Genomic DNA, 24,062 nt, shown 5'->3' with positions numbered 1-24,062 from the left:
TATGCAGTCCACAGTTTTGAAAGGACAGTTTTCAAGTTCAATTTCGTATATATGAAGGATGTTAATTTAAAGTCTCATATTCATGCTGTGAGTGCAGTTTTCAGGGGTTCTTCATTTTGGCCCAACATCTTATTTTACTATTTGCTCATGGCATGCTCACTCAAAAAGACTGAATGAAAAGTGATGTGCATTGTTTTTGCAAAGATCACTCCTGATATACAGTCTCCAGAAGTGTGTCAACTTTTCGTAATATCGAATCACAATACATATTGAATCAGCACCCAAGTATCGTGACTCTATTGAATCTGGAGATAAGCATATCATCCCAGCCCTCATTCATACTACCACCTTTAAGCTATGTACATATTCATGTAGTGATTGCAGAGTGTGTATGAAGCTTTATAAATAACTCAAGTGCTACTCTGAGGTACGTGTATTTTTAGTCCTAATCAAACTTTCGCCGTGATTCCTAGGAGGGAATCACATCCCCATACCTGCATGTCGGCATTTATTTTAATAGGTAGAGTCAAATTTCCCTAGGCTGAATTAAAGGAACTGATGTTTTCAGACTATGAGGGTCCAGTGTGCGGCTGTTTTGGCTGTGAGGACATATTCTTAAATTGGTTTAGTTGAAGTAATTTAGTTAAACTTTAAACTAAATTTACCAGCAAGATATCTTTGTGACCATCAAAACAATGATTCACATGTGACATGACCATCCTAGAAAGGCTGGGGTGGAGTTGCTTGTTGCCCTATATTAAAGATGTCACCTATGGGAAGTCAGCTACAGTGAGGAGAAAAGAATTATGGGACAGAGGAAAGGGGATGACAAGCGAAAGATCAAAAAACAGGATAACAAGGGTACATACTGTGGCTTTTAGCCTGCTCAGGCACATAGAGACAAAAGCATCTTCAGTTAGAAAATATGGTGGATTATTTTTAGTCCGCTTTTCTGAAAATCTGAAAGATATCTAGTAACAAAACATAATGATCCGGCCTGTTAAATGAGCCAAGTATGAAATAAACAGCTTGTGCTTCTACGCTAATAAACTTCAGTGTTTTCAATAGATGAGGGTGCAGAAGAGTGTACTCACTGTTGGGTGTCTGGGGTAGACCATCTCCAATCATGCTCTCTGATTCTATAGCACAAAAAAAGAAAAAAGAAAGAGTCAGCCTTTAAGATTTCTATGAATAGATGAATGCTAAAGTGTGCTCACATCTGCTCACAGTCTCCAACTTGTGCTAAAATTACTCAGATTAAAACAATTCAGAGGCCAAAAATAAATAAATAAAAACACAATTCCTGGGCAAAAGGACATGTATGACTCATGCAGAGGAAGTGAATAATTTTAGGACCATACTGTCAAGATAGGAAAAACAAAATGAGCACAGTCATTTTTTGGCATTTCATAAAGACAGAACACACAGGCAAAAACCTCAAGCGTCTTACCTCTGTGTGCCCTGACGTGTGTCTGAAAGCAGTTATAATACTTGTACTTCTTCCCGCACACCCCACATACATAGGAACCTGTATGGGAAATTTAAAGAGTGTCATAAAAACAAAGTGTGCATACATTTAGCAGATTATCTCATCTTTTCAGAAAACTTCATCATAACTAATAAGTAGATGAACATATGTAGCAATTATTTGGCGAAACCAAAACATTAACAATAATAAATGAATGTTCTGAGTAACTCTAAGTAAATGTCACATTCCACACAATGTTTGTTTTCTGAATTTGAATTACAGCATGGTTGAAAACACTTTGCACTAAGAACTTTCCTCAGCTTTTGTTGCCTAAAAGGAAAGAATTACTACAAATCCGATTAATTTGTTGAAATAATAGGAATGTACTGAGCCGAGATTGGTGTGTTTTAACTGTTCAGTATCAGCTTTAAAAAGCCTGCTTCCATTTCAAAGTCTTTGTTTATTGTGCCCCGAGTATGAGCCAAAAATAATGCTTTGTGCTCCATTAAAACAGAAACCTGAAAGTGAACGTTCGCAAGTATAACTTGAAAATGCTATAAAAATCAGGATCAAATACTTGTTAGTGACAATAGCCAGTTGTCACTTTATTAGGTACACCTAGCTAGTTCTAATGCTGTCTAGATTACAATGTTAGGTTTTATAGATGCATTCAACTTTGACTATTTTGGAGGTTATAGGTTGTGGTGTTGTTCATTGTACTGCATTATAATGAAAGGAGGTTCTAATATTTTGTCCAGCTCCATTATATTAATGAGGGTACACTGAATATTAAAAACATTGCAACCATTGCGCAGGTATTATTTAATTCAGGGCTGTTTTAGCTTGGTGTGTCTAATACACTGACGAATGAATCTGCATTGAGTACACACACATTTGCACACGTACACACAGACAGTGCCAATTATTTCGCTGAAAAATTTTCCAAATGGTTGATGTAATAATAATAATGACCATCATCATGTGAGAGCTTAAGACTATGTCTTTCAAAAAAGAAAAAAAAAATAGCTCACTCAAATTACAAAAAAGCATATTGTCTCATTTACCCCTATTTGTACAGTCTCTATTCACACAGACAGTTTTGGTTTTGTTCACCCAGGTGTTGGGATATCTTTAGGATTTCAGCTGCCAACCCAATACTTGGAGGTGACTGGAATTTCATTTGTGCTCACAGCTTTGGAAAATTACATTAAAACATTTCAGCAGCACCAACATACTGTCAACAGTAATAGGGACCATTTCTTCTGGTGAAAGTTGTTCCAATGAAAACGGCTCACAGCAGGATCTGCTGGTTCTAGAGTAACCAGGACATTGTTTCTGAGAAGAAACGGTGCTGCTGAATGTCAGTTTTAAATGCTGTGCACTCTTTGTCGTGTTGTTTTGAAAAGTCAGAACAGTTGGGCAGCTCCAGAGAGCAAGGTCAAGGTCACTAGACATGAATGCAGGTATATATTTGCATTTGTACAATTCATTCACACACCTATGCACGAGTCTGTGCTCTTCGTTGGAGGAGGAGTACCAAGGGCAAACATACCCTCGGTCTGAGCTCTACGGGATCCACCTCTACTTGCTCCTCCATCATTTCCTCCGATGACAACACAGATCTCAGCAGGGTTGGCATCACCAACTTTGCCGTTACTCGTCTCCGAGGTGCCAGGCTCCTTCTTTACTGTGACAGGTGGTGGACTAGTACTCTTTGTTGCTGAGGCTAAAGTTGGTGAGGGTCCGTCTGTGGCTGCACTCCCGCCATCTGCCTGCTCCATGCCAGGATTGGGTGCCTCTTTTGCACTCATGACTCCACCTCCTCTGACCCCGTTCTTCTGTGCGAGGGGAATAAACAACAGAGAGACAAACTTCACTGCCATGTAGCATTCTTGATTGGGGCATGGCTTTCAGTCCATTACATAGTATCTAAGCACAATATCAGCTCTGTTAGGTCAAAAAGAAATGTGCTGTTTTGAAGCTGCCATGGTAACACATCGAACAGCCGAGAAAAAAGGGTTGTCTCTAAATGTCAGCTTTAATTTGAGTAAAGAACCTAAGAGCAACATGCACACAATAAGCACTGGCCTGCACCAGATAACTATTGAAAGTCTAAAAAGGCACAAATTGACAACCACCCCCAATTTTCTCACAGTCAAGTAATGTGCGAGCTCAAAATGCACAGGTATAAAATATATATAGAGATATTTATTTGTGACAGTGTGATAAATTTGAGGACGGAAAAAAATTTGTGGTGAGCCAAGAGGAACAGAGTGGCTTAACTGTTCGTAAGTGACCTCTGATGCCATAAAATCCACAGCTTTGTGGCACCCAAATGCTCTAATTTCAGAAATATCCAAATTACACAACTTGCCACTTCAGCACAAGGCTATAAAAGGTCTTGTCAAGAGAATGTGCTCAAAATGCAACCAAGCAAAACAGAGTTATACCAGGATGACTGATATTATGGAAAGAGGGAAAATTGGTCTGCTAATAATAGCGCACCAATACAGCAACAACAAGCCTTTTCATAGCCAAAATACACCTTTCTTTGGATATAACACACGACCAACTAGAAGCCTCAGCAAACAGGCCCGTGACTTGGATAACATGATAAAACATTCAAGTCAAATAGCTTATCTTCCCGTTTAAAAAATGACTGTCTTACTAGAGTACTATTAGCTAAATCATACAATATATGCAATACTTAATAAACCTAGATTGTGCAAGTTGTGTGTCTTTCCCAATACCTTGTACAACCTTTGTATGGTACAAGCTTAAACATGGCTTCTCAGATTTTAATGTAGATTTCATGTGCAGTTGTGAATTCTAGTGTGTTTGAGTGTTCCAATGGAGAAAACAGCTGGGTGATTTATTTTGCGTGCTATAAAAATCAAAAGTATATTTCATTCAACATTGTAATGAACAAAATGGTCAGACCAATGGACATTTGACCTACTGATAGTGTATTCGTAAAGATCAAAGGATCACCAAAACCAGTAGGATTCAACCTTTCAGGACAATGATCGCTAAAAATCATGACAAATGATCAATTTAACGGCAAATGTTGTCATTTAAGCTTTCTAATGAGTGTTTCTGATTTTAGTTCTCCATTATGACCATTTTCCATTTTCATTCTATTAAAGCTGCTTTCCTATTTGATTTTCCAAGGCCGTGTTCTATGTGGGAATGTTTATAAAGCTTTAAAGACATTTAAGGCAAACGCTATTTTAAGGCATCTCCATTTCATGTTTTTTCAATTTCCCCTTCCATTAAGGCTTATCACCATGTCCAGTTTCACCAGTGGCCTATAATATACAGGATACGAATGTTTAATTTTGTCCACAACATCCATGGATTGAAATGGTGAGCAGGAACTGGCCAACAAGCTGTGTTTATATTCACTGGTTGTCTATGGGACATTGTTATGCATTTTAAAACCACTCACTAAAATAAATAATGTTATTGAAGAGAGGAAATGCCTCCTTACTACTGCACTTGACTGCATAAATGAAACCGACAGCTACTCGATGTTATCAACTAATTTATAACCCAGACTTTAACCAGAGACTGCAATTTACTTTTGTCTACCTACAACACACACCAATATTAGTATCTGTGAAAATCCAGTTCTGGCCAGTAACATCACCCCTGCTGATTTATCAGTCAGGCTCTAACACAATCCACACATGGGAGCTGCCCAGTATAACCACATTCCTCTACTGTTCACCACTGAGGAGCACCCTTTTGGAGAATTCATTTTTACTCAACTGGTCAGTATTCATGGATGCAACACTTGTTTCTAAAGCTAGAACTCTATGGAGTCAGAGGAGTCTCAAAATGAATGAACTCACACAGGATTTTTCACGAATGCACATGCTCTGGTTCGTAGTTGTATTTCGGACTCACTAATGCACACAATCTGTTTCGCATATGTACACGCTCTGGTTCACAAATATAATTTTCATGCAAACTTGTAAAATAAATTCACAGATCATGTGAATCGCTGAATGTGAATTTCCAAACTGCTTCTCATTTGTGAACCTCTCTACATTAGTGAGAGAAATCGGTGTGGTCAACTAACATCACCATTGGCTGATAAATCTGTCCATCAAATTTATGATTCTGATTGACAGATTCATCGGCTAATCAGGTGTGCTCGCTTTCAGCCAATCGTATGGCTCCTTACATTTTCTCAACACTTTTAAACCAATCGCAGAGGTCAAACAAGACGCGCTAGACTACAATGGCGGACAGAAGAGACCATAGAAGAGACATGGAGAGACTTAATCAATCTCAACCTGTAAGTAACACATTTATCTTATTATCCCCTCCTTGTAAATCATGCAATGTTATTGAATTATAATGAGTTGAAGCGTTCTGCTTAGCCAAGTAACATGTTTGAATGAACATAAACTATGAATACAGCCTTCCCGCCTTTCCGAAAATTGACCTCCATTCGTCTTAATGGCAGGGTTTCCCATTTTTTCTAAAGTCCTCACTATTCCCCATATTGGGAACAACCCTCCATTCCGAAACCCCGCCATTTGGAAACCCCCCCCAACTCCAAAATTGATTTTCAAGTCCATATTTCTAACACTAAACAGCTGCAATGTCTCTATGCATGGACTGTGAGGACAGTTGCATTTATCTCGTTGATGGGAAATCACATCCATCTGCTGTGACGCACATGCCCTTATTTGGATAACACATCCTGGCATTCCCCACGACTTTAAATGATTAAAAACCCAAATAAAACGGCAACGAAGACAATTAATTTCGGAGTGTGTGTGGGGGGGGGTTTTGGAATGGAGGGAATAGTGGGGGCTTTAGAAAAAATAGGAAACCCTGCCATTGAGACAAATGGAGGTCAATTTTCGGAAAGGCGGGAAGGCTGTATTCATAGTTTATGTTCATTCAAACATGTTACTTGGCTAAGCAGAATGCTTCAACTCATAATTCAATAACATTGCATGATTTACAAGGAGGGGATAATAAGATAAATGTGTTACTTACAGGTTGAGATTGATTAAGTCTCTCCATGTCTCTTCCATGGTCTCTTCTGTCCGCCATTGTAGTCTAGCGCGTCTTGTTTGAACACTGCGCATGCGCACATAATAGCAGCTCTGCGATTGGTTTAAAAGTGTGGGAAAAAAAAGAGCCATGCAATTGGCTGAACACACCTGATTAGTTGATTAATCTGTCAATCAGATTCATAAACTTGATTGACAGATTTATCAGCCAATGGTGATGTTTGTTGACATGCGACGTCAGGGGAGTCACAAATGAGAAGCAGTTTGTAAATGCACATTCTGCGATTCACATGATCTGTGAATTTATGTTACAAGTTTGAATGAAAATTATATGTGAACCAGAGCGTGTGTATTTGCGAAACAGATCGTGTGCATTAGTGAGTCCGAAATACAACTGCGAACCAGAGCATGCGCATTCGTGAGAAACCCTGCTTGAGTTCATTCATTTTGAGACTCCTCTGAACTGACACTTGTGCTGTTATAAAATGCAGTGGTGACAGCATTATGAAGTGTATAATTTAGCACTGCAGTAGGAGAATTATGTACTAGATTGATTTTAAACCTCATTTGGATGCAAGTACTCCGACAGAAATCTTATGGGTCAGCAAAGTTAGTGGCCCATTTATTGTCTATATGCAGCAGTGCCAAATTTAACATCCTGGTGACATCATAAATTTAATGGTCAGTTTTCCATTTTGTAGCTTTAGGACTAAAGGGAATTCTTGAAATGGCTGGCTTTCCCTTCAGTATGTAGGATATTTCTGGTCATAATTAAAATCAAAAGTCCAAATAAAAAAGATTATTCTACTGCGCTACTAGGAATAATTGGACCATAATTAAACCTATAAAGAAGGACACTGAAAAAGCAAATTTGACTAAAAAGTGAATTTTAAAATGTAAAAAGTAAATGGAAATGCTCACACTGAAAGCTTAAATTGTAATGTGAGCTATAAAATAAATGTTGTGACTTTACTGTGATGAAACACACCAATGATGGTATTAATATTGCTTCCAAATTCATAAAAATCAGTAATTCATGGTTTGAAAATGGGTCAACCTGCCATCTGGTTAGAATCAGCCCTGAAAAAGTGCGGTCAATGCTAATGAAGAGTTGACAATTTCGCTACATCATGAAATGTATATATTATGTTAGGATGATAATGCCCACCTTCCCCAGCCAAGTACTCATTTTTCAAATATTACGATGATCAAGACAGACAGTTTTAGCTTCAGGGGCTAAGAGCAGCTACAGCAGCTGTAAAAAAATGCAAAAACAGCAATGCAGCAAAAATAACAGAAATCCTCTGTGCATCTCCCCCTGCAGCCCCTTTCTAGCTGTCTGTTCCTACAGTTATCAGCTGGTAAAGTCTTGTTTTAAAACGTTAAATCACGGTGTAACCAGAGCTCCGCTAAAAGTCTGTCAGCTGAACCTGTCCAATGCAGATTTACTCCTACGAAACCTAACCTGTTCCTTGCAAAGCAGAGCTGCAGTGGGCCAGGTTTAGTAACTGCTGTTTACACCGCGATTTAACATTTTAAAACAAGATTTTACCAGCTGATGACTGAAGGAACAGACAGCCACAGGACCGAAGGCAAGATGACTTCTGGCTTGTTTAAATGTTGTTGCAATGTTTTGTTCCACTCATTATCACTGAAAAATTTATTTTTTAATTTTATCTTTGCCATTTTACATTTGGCATTTCCCATCTTAAATTTAATCTTTTTTGCTTTCCATTAAGCGTTCGCCATTTCGCATTTGACATTTGGTTTTCCAGCTGTATGTACATGAGGAGGTGTGGCCCAAACGTGCAGGGGCAACATATGGACAGCAGGGGGAGCTGAAGGAGGTCCATATTCAAGCGCCTTGCACAAGGAAACCTCAAATGTTATACTACCTCAATAACATTTAAGTATTATTGATTAAATTTTAGATGAATCATGGCAAGAAAATTATTCTAAATGTTTTTCTCTAATGGGTTGATGTTCAAATTGTACATGTACTATTGTATTAAAGAGCGTCTGCCTCAAAAATATTTTTCTTGAACACTCCCAAGGCTTGTTGCAGTAGGCATGATCGATGGTGATAAATGGACAACTATACTACATCAGTATAATTCCACAAATCCCTATGTTTATATATTGTGTGTGGAAAAATCTAATTAATTTAATTAGTCTCACCGCAGACATGCTGCACAATTTAAGAATAAAGCCACAGTAAAAACAAAACTGACAGACTCAAAAATAAAATATAAAACCTGAAACCTGAAAAAATAAAACCTCTTACCATTCAATTTTCTGTCTGGTGAAGAAACAAATTATGTAATTGCAGATAATTTATGGCAGGTAATTTGTTTGCCAAAAAGAAAGAAAAACTACTCCAGCACAGCAGTAGTTTAGGTTCAGTGTAAAACCAGCTTCTTCTACAAGCTTCTACAAGTTTTGCTTCATGTATTTGTGAAACTGACATTTCAGGAGGCCAGTTTTTCATTTTTACTATACCTACAGAAATCAGACTAACAAGTTTAACAACAGTATGTGAACTTCAGTTTTAATGAAACTGCCTAGGTTTTTTATTGTCTTCTTGCTGAAAATTCTGTGTGAAATCTGTGTTTGTGTAAATTTAACAGTGACTCATGAAATCCACAGCAAAGCTTGGCTTCTCTGTCTAAGTGTTTATTCAAAATGTAGCCTAAGGGAAGTAATTTCAAAGTCGGCAACACCGGTATTTGGCGGTGTTGTGGCAGAATTTACACTGGTGTGAAAAATTTTCTACCCTGACAAGTCTAATCCTCCACACATACAATAAACAATGTGTCATCATTGCTGTCATGTATACAAGGCTAAAGGCCCTTCTGTCAGATTAATTTTCACCCAAAACAACTAAAGACAGCACAAATATAGTGACTCTTAACCTGTATTCATCACTTGTTTATACATTATTGACACTATTGACACTAAAGGAAATGCATTGAAACTTGGAAATCAATCACAAATGATATTGTACTAAGTTTTACACCCTCATCTCTTATTGCAATATATTATCATTTGATTAAAGTTTTTCAAAGCTGTTGGGTAAAAGTCATTTGGGGGATTTTTTTAGGGCTGGTACCAAACACCAATTTAACATCATTAGGATCAGCTGTTATGATACAAATCACCAGTTGGTTCCTACTTGCAATAACTGATGTTTTGGCCACTTGGGTGACGAGAAAACAAGTCGTGAATACAACACATTGCCTATAATTAAGTTGATACAGCACACTTGTTAGCAAACAGTGTTTATTTACACATACAGCAGTACACTGCTGGATATGTCATATTAACAAGTTACATTGTTCATGCCAGTAAGAAGTCCCCATAGGAAGTCCAGTAGTGTGTTTCAATTCAGATACTTCTGTTAGTAGATTTCCATGTAGTACAATGTCACACTATATACTTATTTACATAGTGCATTTCTATAGGGTAGTGTTATCTCAAATCTAACACAGACGTTGGGGACTTATCGGACTTGGTTTTAATTGAATTGTATTGTATTGTATTAAATTAAAAATATACATGCTTTTATGGCTTTTACGTCATTCTGCAATTGGAACAGGAGTGTACGTGCTGACAGCAGCATCTCAGCTTCAACACAACTACTTAACTTTAATGTGATTAAATCATCTCAACTCAAAACTCCACTGACAGTTTTTCTGACAAAAAAGTAGCGATTTAGTAAATGATGTTATTCAGTCTGTAATGTAGCTATAAAAAATGCAAACTAATGTTTCATAAATTTAATATAGACTGATCTGTTCAATTTAACACATTTACATTTATTGAAATATGGTGATATCTGTACATTTAGAGCCCCAGAGGCAGCACTGTTGTTCTGTCCAGTAAAAACATGAATCTTCACTTTACATATATTCAAACTAATGTGGCAGGTACAGTTGTTAGATTTTATCTGAGAGATCCGCATTTATTTTCCAAAACCACAAAATTATAATCATACATCAAAATTCTGTGGGGATGTTAGAGCCAGCGGTAAATCACAAAAGAGCTGCAGAAACCGTTACACAGACAGCCAGGAACTACTTTCTCATAAATGGCTCTCGGAACTTAATTGTTATTTAATAAAACTGGTTTATTGGCTTGTGTCTATAATTCCTATATTGTAATACTGTTTTATAAAAAGGGTTAGGGTATGGGCAACACTTAGCTGTGATATAATGACAATGCACCACAGCCAGTCATGAGATATCGCTTAATCATATTTATATTTTACTGCATTAAGCAATTAAAATCTTACTCCACAAAAGTTCTTGTTATGGGAAAAAATTATCTGCTCTATATGTCACAAAAGTCAGTCAACTTGAGTCTCACAAGGTCCCACTCCCCCAGCTGTCAACACAAGTCCACGCAGGGATAGAGGGGGCCATAAGCCACCTTAAACAGCAATTACTGAATATCAGTTCATATGGATTGGCACCTCGAGTATTCCAACTCTGGGGGAAATGTGTTAAGATGATCAGAGCAATGTATCTCAACACCTCCTTAACCAAAAGCTAACAAACTTTTCTGTAAATCAAGTGAAATAATGCAAGGACACATGCATATCATCTGTGTAACATTTCCTGTGCGATTTCTTTGAATGCATACCCTGAATATATGAAATGCCAGTGGTGGCCTGTTTTCCACTCATTAAAGTCAAAATGCAAAATTAGCCATCTGGCCTTCTGTTCTTTCATAGTCTGAAACTTCTGATATGGTGTGACCTACAGCACCATAGCAAGAGCATAAATTCAAACCAGATGCACATTTCCTTGAAGTTCCTTACAAATAACACACAAACTAAGCCAACTAAAACAAAAGACCAATAGAGGAGATAAACAAAACCACAAGACCAGGAAATAGTTCTAAATGAAATCATCAAATGTTATTTGCATATCAAGGATGTATAGATAGGATCAATAATAACTAAACAGGGGTTGGTGTCTTTGCATTTTATGTCAATGTATTAGAATAGTTTTCTCTTTGTGATTAGGCCCAGCTGTGTTTTAAAATGTCAATGCATGCATATTATATCACTGTACTAAATGTATCTAGGGTTACAGAATAAGGAGGTTAGGCATACAAGGAAAACATCTCTAGGTCCTCTGTTCAGAATTCAGCGCTTAGTCGAGGTACTTAAAATAATTGGCCTATATTTGGGCAGTACTGTATCTGCCTCTGCACAATAATGAAGTAATTCAACCACAGCGCTTGGGTATAGAAAAAAAAAAGTTGTGCTTCTAACTTAGATTGAGAGATTTTCTACTCTGGATTGTACCTTACTGCCAAAAAAAATGCTGTGCTTTGCATGTTAAGTACACTGGAATAGAAATTCCAAATATAAAATACAAATTTGTTTAAGGCTCATGAAAGCATTTCTAGTCTAGAGGGATTAAAAATAGGAATCAGCTAAAATGGAGGATGGAGGGGTCACTTCAATCAGTGCTTTCATTGCATGTTTGTATTATCTGAAGAAGAGTCAGTGCCTATGAGCAAAGGGTTGACCAAAACCTGTTTCACACTAAATGTTTTGCTATTCCTGTTCCTCTAATCAAATGCACATTTTCCTGTCCTCTATAATAAATGTCTTCCAAGATGGTGTATGACCAATGATTTCAAAAAGCAATAATGCAGAGAAATGGATAAAGCCCCCCCCCCACCCCACTTCCTCTCACACACATACACACACATACACACACACACACACACACGGGATACTCTGGAAAAAGAAACTGTCGTCTAGTAAAATTCCATCAGCATACACTCAAAAACCCCCATAAAAACCTTTTCAATCTATATGTTAATGCTACGAATTAAAATTTAATAACAAGAGATATTGAAAAGCAGACTTGAATTATACAAAAATAAATCCTGAAAGATCAGGCCCCTAAAATTAGAAATTCAGGGCGGCATCCGGTCTGCTGCTAAACCCTTCTAGGCTGGCAGATTAAATTTTTGATGAAAATCAAAATTACACTGCACACATACGCAGGCGCAGCAAACCTGGCACTATTGTGATTTATGGATTCATTAAACCCACGGGAGTTTCACCCCTCCCCTTTTCACTCAAAGAAATGAGATTTGCTTTGCTGAAAATTTGTATTTTCAGAAAAGCTACTCAGGCTCTGCTCTACCTTCAGAAAATGGTCAAGGAAAAAAAGAAGCCTGTGTACATAACCACTGCATGTAAACAGGCCTAATTTTCATTGCTGCAGCAATTGAACGCCCTTATGCATTATTCATGAAACCAATAAGGTTCATTTTTACAAAGGAAGAGGCAGGAAAAATATGTGCAGAATGAACAGAATTTTTTTAATACAGCAGCCCCAACCCCTGAAAAGCCATTCCCTAGAGACTAATTTAAGCGAAGCAATTTTCAGACATTTTCAATATGCCACTATAAGAAAATAGCAGAACATAAGATGTGTGCTACATTTAAAAAGGATGTATGTTGCATCAGACACATTTAAGCCAAAATCATGAATCTGTGATGGTAGATTAAGGGGAAAAAAATAATCGACATGACACCCAAGACAGAAACTGTTTGTGTATCAGCCCTTAGCCTTTAAATAGAAAACAAAACCTGTCCTCAGTTAATGACAGAACAGCAACTATGTTTCAAACACTAACCCACAGGCTGTGATATGATCCCTCACCATCTTGTGTTTATCAGGGCGTGGAGGGACAAGTTTCACCTCTCCATCCAAACTATTCGCTCCAAATATCCTCAGTGAAACAAAGCTTTTGTTCATGAAAGTCCTGACAGAACAGCATTCCTCCTACCTTACTTAGAACGAGCACACTCCTGACATCGTGGAATACAGTTTCCCTTAACCAGATCAGAGTTTAACTGAGGTGTTTTCCATTGTAACACATAGCAGCATTATTCCTGAGAGATTTATAACATATTACTTGGTCCTTCAGGTATTCTGTGCATAAACATTCCCATCACTCACAGAGTGGTCTGACCCTATTAAACTCTGACACTGGTTGCCTCTCCCTAATTCTGTACTTAAACTGAATTTTGATTCAACTTTCCGAGCAAAGGTCAGAATTTACACCCGGATTCTGCATACCAAATGCACAATTTCCACCAGCTCTTTGAATTTATACAGATTTGAAGGTCAGCATTAATATTACCCACAGCAAAATGGCCTCCGCAGTTTCCCTTACATTAAAATAAAAGCAAGCCATGCACGATGGGAAACTGTTTGGCGTCTGCAGGATTAATATAAACAGTAGAGGCACTGGTTGTGATTGTTTTTCCTGCCCTCAAATTATGCTGACATGGTGTCTTTCTTCTTCCAGTGCTGTTCAGTTCACTTTGGATAGTTATTTTCCGCTTACACATTTCCAATCTCTAGAAATAACAACAACAACAAAAAACAAAGTCCACATGTTTGCCAAATAGTAAATATCTGTGGATCCATCACAAATGAAACATTCATATATAAATAAACAAGGAGCAAACAGCTAAATCACAGCAAATGTGAAGTTATATGCTTGACTGAAAAGACACAGAATGGATTAAGCAGATTTTTTTTTTTTTAAATCTTACTCTATCAGAATAAAGGCACATTACAAGATCTGCAAAATGATTAACAGTTTTTAAAAACTGCTTAAACCTTAATCAATAAGGCCAGAATATTCATCATGAATAAAACCAAAGAATTAACTTGCACTCTGCTTTGAATGCAGCCTTTTAAAAAGGTCATTGTGCATTAATTAGCATGAAAAGCTCGCTTGTCATTTTGAATGGAGGGAATCGATTACCTATGGTTTCTTTTCATTTAAGAGGCGTTATAACACGAGTCTCAATTCGCATAAACTAACATTCAATTTAATAAACAAGTCTCAAACTAGTCTCATTATAATTTTTTTAATTTCTCGAAAATGACTGCCTACAGGTGGCGCCAATGACTCAGATTTCAAATCCTCTATCTTCCTAAAAATTAAAGTCGAAATGTATTTTTGACATGACGACACTTCTTTCTTTATTTCTTGCCCGTCTACAGCGACCGTGAGGCCGTCAAATACGACTCCAAAGTGCCGTCAATGCTGTGTGAGTTTCGGGGGGGAGCAACTCCGGAGCCTCTGCTCAAATTTGCAGGAAAATTCACAAAACATGGCTGCAGGAGGTTTTTGTGTTTCAGATTGTTCCTCCCTTCATCGTCCTTCATATTGCCACTACAGCCTCATCGGAATATACTGTGTTTTGCCCTAACGTGGTGTATATGTGAACAAACTAGGTGCGCAGACGACTAGTCAGCAGTTACACGAAAGCTTAGTTACAAAAATTGAGTCAAAAAACATCAACAGATAAGGTCTATTTAGGATGGCTTCAAAGCCTGCACCTGGTTTAGTGACTGGCAGTACTGCAAAAAAGACTGTCGGGGTGTCGCTTATTAAGTCGAAGGGAGCAAAACTTAACATCCGCAAGTGAAATTTCTCAAATTTAAGATTTCTAAATCAGAAAAAAAGGAGAACACAAACAGCGGGTTTGACATACCTCCAAAAACGATGCAGCTCATGCGAAACAGGCTCCCCGCTCCAGAAATCTTCCCTCCCCGACCAGAGGTGACTGCACTACTGCTTCCTCAAAAAAAAAAAATTGTGAATTAGTTATGAGAAATTCCAAATGTTAAATTTTTTTCACACCGGGTCGGTTTGCCCTTTCGCGACACGCTACGTTACATTTTTAATAAAAAGAGTAATGGCGCAATGAATGGTGTATTAGTCGAGGTTTTTATACTCAGTCCGTGCAGGCTCTCTACTCCGTTTTCTGCCTCGGTACAGGGGGGTTTGTGGTGGTGCGGTTCCTGCTGTGGAAATTTTCGTCCGCCATATACAAGGGCAGATTCCGAAATTGCAGCCTGTATATTAACCCACATGAGAAGAAAAAAAAAGAAAAGAAAAAGGAAAAAAGTCTGGGAAGAACACAGAAAAAAAGGGTTGGGCGACTATGAAGTTACACGGGGAAAAAAGCAGACTGGAAATTACGCAGAGGAAAAAAGGAGCACTAATTACTGCAGCTCTACACTGTTTGCTATTGAGACATGAGGATGTTTGCTTATTCTGATTATTAGTTCCGATTAGGTCAGCGTTTGAGCCTGTTTGGCTGAAGGACAATTTCTGTGTAAAATAATCATAACCTCTCGGCAAGATAATTGCTCGAGCCTAGTGTCACAGTTGTTTTCCAAAAGGGTTTTCATTATTATTACTAAGAATAACAGCAACTGTCCATGAGCTGTTCAACACAGAGTTCAGAGACTGTTCAATGTGCTCAATTAAACCAAAAGTATAGTACTTATTATAACTTCTTTTTTTTTCAAACTTCACTTTATTAGTGCTGTTTGCTGCAGCAGTTTTCCACATAAAGTTAGTTTCAGGCATGTCTTGTCAAGAGAAAGTTTTTGATTGGCCAACAATTTTTGATTTCAGAGCCCTATTCTGAGAATTAACTACGCATCTTTTTTTTTTTTGTTTTGAAATAGTTTAGTTTTAGTTTTAGAAAAGGAAAAAAGCTTTGGTTATCAAATTATAATATTAAGTATTTCAACATAAGCTCAATAAGCAGGTATAGTCTGGAAATGAGAGGGTTGAATTATTTCAACTAGATTATATCTAGCTACATTTTTTATATAATAGCATCATGACAACTGGTCCATTTTAGTTTGGGAGATTTTTGAAAACCTAGTGTTTTTTTAATAGAAATGTCTTGATGAATTGACATCTACATTTTGCTCATACAAACAGCGTAGCAACATGTCCACAGATAGAAGTTGGACAGTGCTGTGTGCACAACTGATTTAATGAGCCACAAATAGGGAACAGCTGCTAATTAACAGGATATTACTACAACTTTCACATTGTTAATGCACAAGGCTATCTTGGATTTTGAGGTTGGGGCTGGTGAGGTTCATCTGAGTGGGAAATCCAACTTCAGGGGGCATTCCAGTTGAAACTTCTTACTGGGAACTCAGAAATTCCGAGTACAATTGGAACTCACCATTACTCCATAATGTGTAGAAACACCTCCTGAGAGCCCCTCACATAGTCTATTTAGCTGCAGACAAAATGGCAAACACAGAGGCCTCTGCCTCTGCAGTTGACAGGAAATCACATAACTTAAGGTCAATAACCTAACAGGAAGCTGTTCTTCTTTTTTTCCCTTGAAGTAACCTACAGAAGTTTACTCATTGGAAATATATTTTCAATTGACTCTTAAAGGATTCATACAATATTTAAATAGAGACGTTTGCAGTTTTTGATAATAGCTAATATAAATAATTCAATCAGTCTTTAAGAAGTCACCAATTCTTTTAAATGTGGTGTTTAAATCAAATGTATTTATTAAACAATTTATTAAACTTATGTTTACCCTGGAAGACCCTGTGAGTTACTGATGAAAGAAAGTGACCCTAATTAACCCAGCTGTTGTGTTAAACATACATCTTTTATGTTTGGGGTCAAATTTAAACCTGCAAGGTGGAAAAGAGAGGAAATCTGTGCTGAAAACCAAAATCCAAACAGGGATGTTTGTTTACAATCCTGTATTCCCTCTCTATTAATTCAATGCTCGATTCAAAGATGCTAGATTGGCTTTATTTGCATAGGAAATATGTATTTATGTTGGCAAAGTAAGTGGCACTCAAGGGCGTGGCTTTAGCGTCTGAATCCACAGAACTGAAAGAAAAGAAGAAAGATCACAACTCAAGATTATCTGCATACATACATTGTATACATATGTATACAACACACATGGGTGTGTTAGTGATCTGTGATAATTGCTAAATTACTTTAGGTAATTTACATACATAACATATCTTAAATTTAAACAAAGAAAGTGTTGAGGCATTGTTAACCTTTAGCAAATAATATGCTCATAGCCTACCTTATGAGCCTGTTTCCCAGACAGTGATTTAGCCAGACCCCTAAGTCAATGTGGTAATAGTCAGGCTAACGTTAACTGCATGCTACACTAAAGTTTGTTAGGCGTTGGCCAGACTGAGCATCCAAGCAGCTAACCCCTGTTGCCCATTAGCAAGCTAATGTATCCTGATTAAAACAGTATGGTATCCATTTTAAGTAATTTATGAAATCATTAACACAAATATTTTTAAAAAGTGCTTACATGACCTGTCACAACAAGACAAAAATGCTAATGCTAAATGCTTGGAGCCACTAAGCATTGTCAAATGTATCTTCTCTATATCACCATACCTATGATTGCTGGATTCTTCAATAAATTAAAGTTTGACAGACAACAACACCTTAGATAACCTTAGAAAAGACAACATTATTACAATCTGTATAATACCGGTATGAAGTCCTTCCACCCTTGTGCGCAAAAACATCACGAAGAAGACCAACTTTCACTGCTTAGGTCACATGACTTTCTTGCACAATTTTTAAAACTACAAAATATTATTAGTGTGTTATTTTTACACAATTTACACAAAAATATGTGTTGTGATAAAGATGACAGAAAAGACAGAATGGTGTTATTCTGTATGTGACAAAGTACAGTGGTGAACAATGTTGCTTGTCACTATTTCGTGTTTGACCACTATAATATGAAAAATACTTTGTGTGACCTTCTAATTTGGGTATGACCAGAGGTGCAACATAAGGTTTCAACACAGAGCAATGTGACATTAGACTTCTGCCACATGTGAGTTGAATATCAAAATGCAATCAAATTGAAATTACCTTTTACAAAGTTTGTAATTCCAAAGTGCTTGTAGTTCCCTTCCATAGAGTTTATTAATTACATAATCATGTATTTTGTTTATTTTCATACATTTTCAACATAAGCTAAAGACATTTATTTTTAGCATTGGTAATGTCATTTCTATCACAATATGTATTTTCCATCACCCTGAATATGTGGTTGAAATGACTGTAGTAGAAATGACATTTTGTCACATTACTTTCAATATCTCACGATGTGTCAGCCATTGTTGTCAATTCCGGGATTAGCATCAAATTCACACAAAATATACAATATAGAATTATTATTATTATTTCAATATATATATATTTCCTATCTATCCATCTATCTATCTATCTATCTATCTATCTATCTATCTATTTTCACATTCAAAGGAAATATGAGCTGTTTGTAAATATACTCTGTTCCTCAGTCATGTGCTGGCTTGGCTGTGGTCATCAAGCATACAAACTTTTAAAAAACCTTCCTTAATTTATATTATATGCAGTGTGGTGTAAATGACAGTGACTCCAAGGGTGCTCTTTTTATGAAAAATACTAAAATATTAAATTCAATATTAATGTATTTTATGACACGTTGACTGAATGACATTGAAATAGGCATTTATGTGTCATTTGTATTTGAAGTTAATATAACATCAATATTATTTCAATGTTAAGCAGGTTGAATGTTAAAAATCTAACTTAGAGACAATGAAAATATGGCAAAACTCATACATGAAAAGCCACTTTTTATATAGTAAAAAATAATGACTGAGTTAACATTTAAGGTTTAAATGTTGGTGCCAAGAAAGTGTGACCAAAAAAAAGAAAAAGAAATCACCCCATAAAAATATAACAATAGTTTCCATGGACAGAAGCAGCATTGGATTGCAATGATATAAATACTTTCTGTTTTGTGTTGTTCTGAAATTGTGTCCTTATTCTTCTCTTAATCTAAATCTTAATTTATTCTTTGGACAGGACAAGGTAGACTGTGCAGGTAAGAGGAAGGGAGTTTCTTTGATAGAGTGACCCAAAGTGACCCATTCAGAACCTCAGAAAAATCTCTGCATACCTCCCCTAATGATGTTCAGTCATCTGAAGAATTAATAGATTAATTACCTGCCATGTCCATTATTTAATCAGTTTTTAAATTGTCCAGTTAATCTAGCAATGTATTAATATGTAATTTTCTGTTAATGAGAAATTGGGGATTTTACTTTATTAGAAAAAGGTAAAGTCCAAGAAATGAATCAATTAAATCCACAGTAATTGACATTTAAATCTATAAGTTGCAAATATATCCACAAATGTGTGATGTATCAGTTCAGTATTATTTCATCATCTATTGTCAGCCCAATATTTACAACATTATCAACATAGATTGTAATTATATTTACACTGAACCAAATCGCTACAAAGCTGTCAAAATTGCAAAATGTTCATTAGGTATTTGTCCCTTTTATTATGAGATGAGTAAATCTGTTAACACAGTTGTTTTTCAAAGTGACATAATAAAATTAAGGTCATTTTTAAGTTAAACACACCTGTACAGTCAATTTCCTGGCAAAAAAGCATAATAATGACAAAGAAACAAAGAAACATTCCAAACAAATCTGTAATAAACTTACTGAATAGTATAAATTTGGGGTACAAAAAAAGTCGGTGGCACAAAATTTCTCTCAGAGTACAATAAGATTATTGATGAAAAAGTTATTGGGGAAAAATATTGCCTAGCTGCAAATCTGCCCAGAACAGGTCGTCCTTCAAAATTCAGGGCACTATGGGAAACCACCAGCTGGCATGTGTCTACTCTAAAGGAACAACAAGGTTCCTGCTACTTCAGCAGTCACTTTTCTTGCACTGTGGCAAAGAGAAAGCCAAAAACCTCACATGATATCTGGGCTGATGTTTTTTTGTTTGTTTTTTTCAGAATGGGCCTCGATAAACTCTGAAACAAAGTAAAAGAAGTGGAATAGTCTGGTAAGACCAAATATATGTAGGCATCATACAAGATACTCTACACATCAGCAGTAACATAGCATATATCATACTGATGCTTCTATGCATCAGGCCCTGGAGGACTTGTGACTGTAGGGAGGTCAAATGAATGCAGCAGAAAACAGAGAAATCCTGGAGGAAGAGAACTATGCAAGAGAACTATGACTCCAGAGACGATTTCCACCAAGACAATGACCCCAAACATGACGCCAAAGCTACACAGGAGTGGCTTAAAAACAACAATGTTAATGACTGATCGAGTGAGAGTCCAGACCTCAATCCAGTCAAGAATTTGTGGTAGGACTTGGAAATTGTTGTTTCCAATTCCTCTTTTACTTAGACATCATTTACTGTTTTTGTCTTTCAAAAATCTTAATTACACCCACTGATCCAGTGATTTATTGTTTCAAAACAACATGACAAAATGTAAGGGGGGTGAGTCCTTTTTATAGGTGGTGTTCCAATTAAGAGTTTAATTTTCCTTTCCTCATGGGTGTAGCATGATATATTTTGCTTTTAATACCATATGGAGCTGGGTCCTTTTCCCTATTTCTCTAATTTGCAGATTATAGCACAGAAAATAGTTTAGTATAAACAAATGATTAATAAGGCTTCCACATTCCTGTTTTTTCAAGAATGCCTGAAACATGATGATACTAGTCTTCTGTTACTGTCTATGTACATAAGATCAGATCATAAACATGATATGATCTGCACTCAAGGCATATGTTTAGTTTTGAATTTTACCCAGCATCCCACTCCATTTTGCTCCCTCTCCCTCGCGTCATTTATCTTGTGTGTCCAGCAGAGAGCACCAACATACCACCAAACAGTCACTCTCTTCACTCCTATGCAGTAGCCATTGAGTATTCTGCATCTGCACATTACTGCCATCTCCCTTTTTGCTCACTGGCTCCCTCTGCTGCTTTTCCTTTGCAAAGGTCTGATCCATCTCAACCCACTAGTTAACTTCTGAAGTCTGCTCTTTGGTACCACCGAGTATAAATAGTGTGTGAAGTTCATCATCCATTCTCATAGTATGGTGATAATCAGATTTAGCTGATAAGTAAACAACCACAGAACAGATATGAGGATAGAACATATTCAATATTGCAGCTTGGACACTCTAAAACCCAAGTAGGATAACATCTTTCAGAGGTTTTCGGTGCCACTGACTGGACTGAAGGAATCAAAATTCTTCATAAGGATTAGAAAAATTATGGACACTGGCTGCTCTGAAGCCTGCCTGTTACCTTACTATTTGGGTCGAAAGTTTCTGTGACAATTATCTATATCTTAAAGCACTCAATACTGCATTAAGAGGTTTTTTTTATTTGTTCTACAGTCGTGCTAACACTCCATTTGGTGATCTAATTTGCATGTGAGACAAGAAGTCTCTGATAACTGTTTCAAAATGTGGGGGGTGAATGGGACATTTCTTCACAAAAGCATAGAACAAACTGAATCTTCTGACTAATACTGGTAGAAGACTTTCTATCTGCTGCTGAACATGGCAGCTCAGAAATAGGGATAAAAATCTAGCAACCCCAGTGCCCCTAATGCTGCAAAACACACTCTATCCTTCCTTACTGCATGGTCTGACCTCCTCTCAGCCTACTTTTTGGAGAGATGTATTCCTTCATGAGGCAAAAGAACCAACAGGTGAGAGGGCCTGACAACAACAATGCTATTTTTTTCTCTGTGACCTACTTGGGCTTTAGAGCAGCTTGAGAACAGTTTCCACCACATTCATGGCACTATAATCTAGGTCTTGTAAAGAAAAAACTTTAAAAAAAACATTTGTATGACAGATTTTCAAAAACATAAGTTGTTGCTGCTATTTTGGCACAAAATCTGCTTTTGTATGTTAACTATGTCAAATATTTTACATTCATTTTTGTGTCCCACAAATTGTCAATCCCACAAAAAAATGTTTTTTTTAATCTTGAATTTCAGTTGCAATGTCACATTTATATTATAGTCCAATCTTTAGCCCCACGTAACATTCAAACTGAGATTATGTAACTTTTAAAAGATGAAATAATGCAATCTTACTCTTACAAATGAAAAGTAAGTGAGTTAGGGTTTTGTTGTTGCAACTAGGTGTTGCTTTGTAACTGGTAACTAACTCTTGTCTGTAGTATGTTTTAGCCCATCACAGATGATCATTTAAATGTTTTTATATATACCTCCCCAGAAATAAAAGGAAATTCAATGTGTCTTCCTTTAACTGCAAACAGTCACTGTTCAGAAAAAAAGGACACAAGCCCAAAACTGACCAATAAATTCTATCATGAAAAGATGGTTTTCCAAAATCTAATTCTGACCATGGCCATAAATTCTGAAATAGGCAATAGGCTACTTACAGCATGGATTAAAGTACTTGAGTGAAGTATTTCAAAGTCAATACAATCACTCTGGGACAGATTTAGTGATCTGAAAGCCCCATGCAGGCAAACACTGTCTTTCACCCTTTCTCTAACAGGAATGTTGCTTTTGGCAGTGGTAGAAGAACACAAAACTGTTTTCTTGAGTAAAAGTAGTAATAGTTTTACTTTACAGTGAAGAGTGAAGGAGCAGCATTATTAGCACAATGTACTTAAATGAACTTAAAGACTGTGTAAACTGAATTCAGACATTTTCTTCTAAACACATTAATAGGTCATAAATGTATTTCTAAAAAATGTGTAAAAAGCATTTCAACCATTTAGATTTGAATTGTGGAGCTAGGCTTCACAAGCTGTGTTTCAAAATGTCTGTGTTCAGTATTTAGTGGGCGGGTCTGAAAATCACCACTGCGTTATAAATACATTCAGCGCATACTACTGCCATTACAGTCTACATTTAGCCGAGCTAGCCGCAGAAAGCTCTCAGACATAGCGTCCATGTTTCTGGTAGAGGTGGTGACTTTGATTGACAGGTAACACTTGGTAGGGGGCGGGGTTTCAGCGAACTCAGCGGGCACGCCCACAGCGTTTGGGAGCAGAGACAGAGGCTGATTTTTACACAAATTTGAAGCCTAATTTCACATATTTGGCGATTTTTTTAATCATTTAAATTTGGCACGGTGGTTAATAACACACTTTTCTGTGGTATTACTTTACTTGGACTTTAATGTCTGTTCAAAGTGGAGACTTTAATTCTAGATGTTATATATGTTGTATTGTTTAATTAATAATGACATATATATTTTTTATTTTATATTAATCATATATGTTATGAATTAATCTTAATCTGCAGAGCAATCATTAACATTATCTGTCAGGTAAATGTAGAAGTATACAATTGTATATTTGTTTAAGTCCTTTGGGGAGCTTTTTTAAGTTATTGTGGGGGACAATCAGTTAGAATAGTAACATAATTAAATGGTTTTCATATCTAAACATCATAATAAATCTATTGCAGTGTGGGGGGGCTTTTAATTTGGGGGCTCAGGCAATTGCCTACTCTACCTAATGGTAAAGCCTGCCCTTGCAATCACTGACACACAACAATACAAAAAACTACAGTCAGTAAGACCTAAGATAGTAGCCTAAACATAGGCAAAAAGTAGGCTTACATATACACATAAACAAAAAAAGTGGATGACAGGTGCAAAGACAGTGTTCAGCTATATCAAGATAATACCCTACTATAGATACTCAGTTACATAAAAGCAGAATAAGACCACAGAGTTTACAGAGCAGAGGTAATCAGTCAGGCAATAGTATGGAATGATAACAGTGGCAATGTAGATGTTGTGTACAGTTGTATAGCGATGTAAACAGTTTTTATTGTCAGTTAAAATATCAACTACGTCAGTCTAACCAGCC

At 36.7% G+C, this 24,062-nt stretch overlaps 1 protein-coding gene across 5 annotated transcripts in view; it reads right to left on the bottom strand.

Annotated features, from left to right (window-relative positions):
* Nucleotides 1–15,490, bottom strand: part of znf618 (zinc finger protein 618) — a 34,411-nt gene extending 18,921 nt beyond the window's left edge. For 2 of the 5 annotated variants that reach the window (XM_053340142.1, XM_053340145.1), the window contains exons 1-5: nucleotides 15,287–15,490; nucleotides 15,044–15,123; nucleotides 2,967–3,306; nucleotides 1,451–1,528; nucleotides 1,095–1,139 (exon numbers count right to left, since the gene is read on the bottom strand). In XM_053340142.1, coding sequence (XP_053196117.1) covers nucleotides 1,095–1,139; nucleotides 1,451–1,528; nucleotides 2,967–3,279 — 436 coding nt within the window. In that variant the 5' untranslated portion in view covers nucleotides 3,280–3,306; nucleotides 15,044–15,123; nucleotides 15,287–15,490. Of the gene's footprint in view, nucleotides 1–1,094; nucleotides 1,140–1,450; nucleotides 1,529–2,966; nucleotides 3,307–15,043; nucleotides 15,131–15,286 lie in introns of all 5 variants that reach the window. The other 3 variants (XM_053340144.1, XM_053340143.1, XM_053340146.1) reach the window with 3 other exon arrangements.
* Between the last annotated feature and the right edge of the window lie 8,572 nt (nucleotides 15,491–24,062).

Source organism: Scomber japonicus, chromosome 19 (assembly GCF_027409825.1).
Source record: "Scomber japonicus isolate fScoJap1 chromosome 19, fScoJap1.pri, whole genome shotgun sequence".
Taxonomy (NCBI): Eukaryota; Metazoa; Chordata; class Actinopteri; order Scombriformes; family Scombridae; genus Scomber; species Scomber japonicus.
The sequence above is the reverse complement of the archived record's forward strand: the minus strand, read 5'-3'. Positions and strand labels throughout refer to the sequence as shown.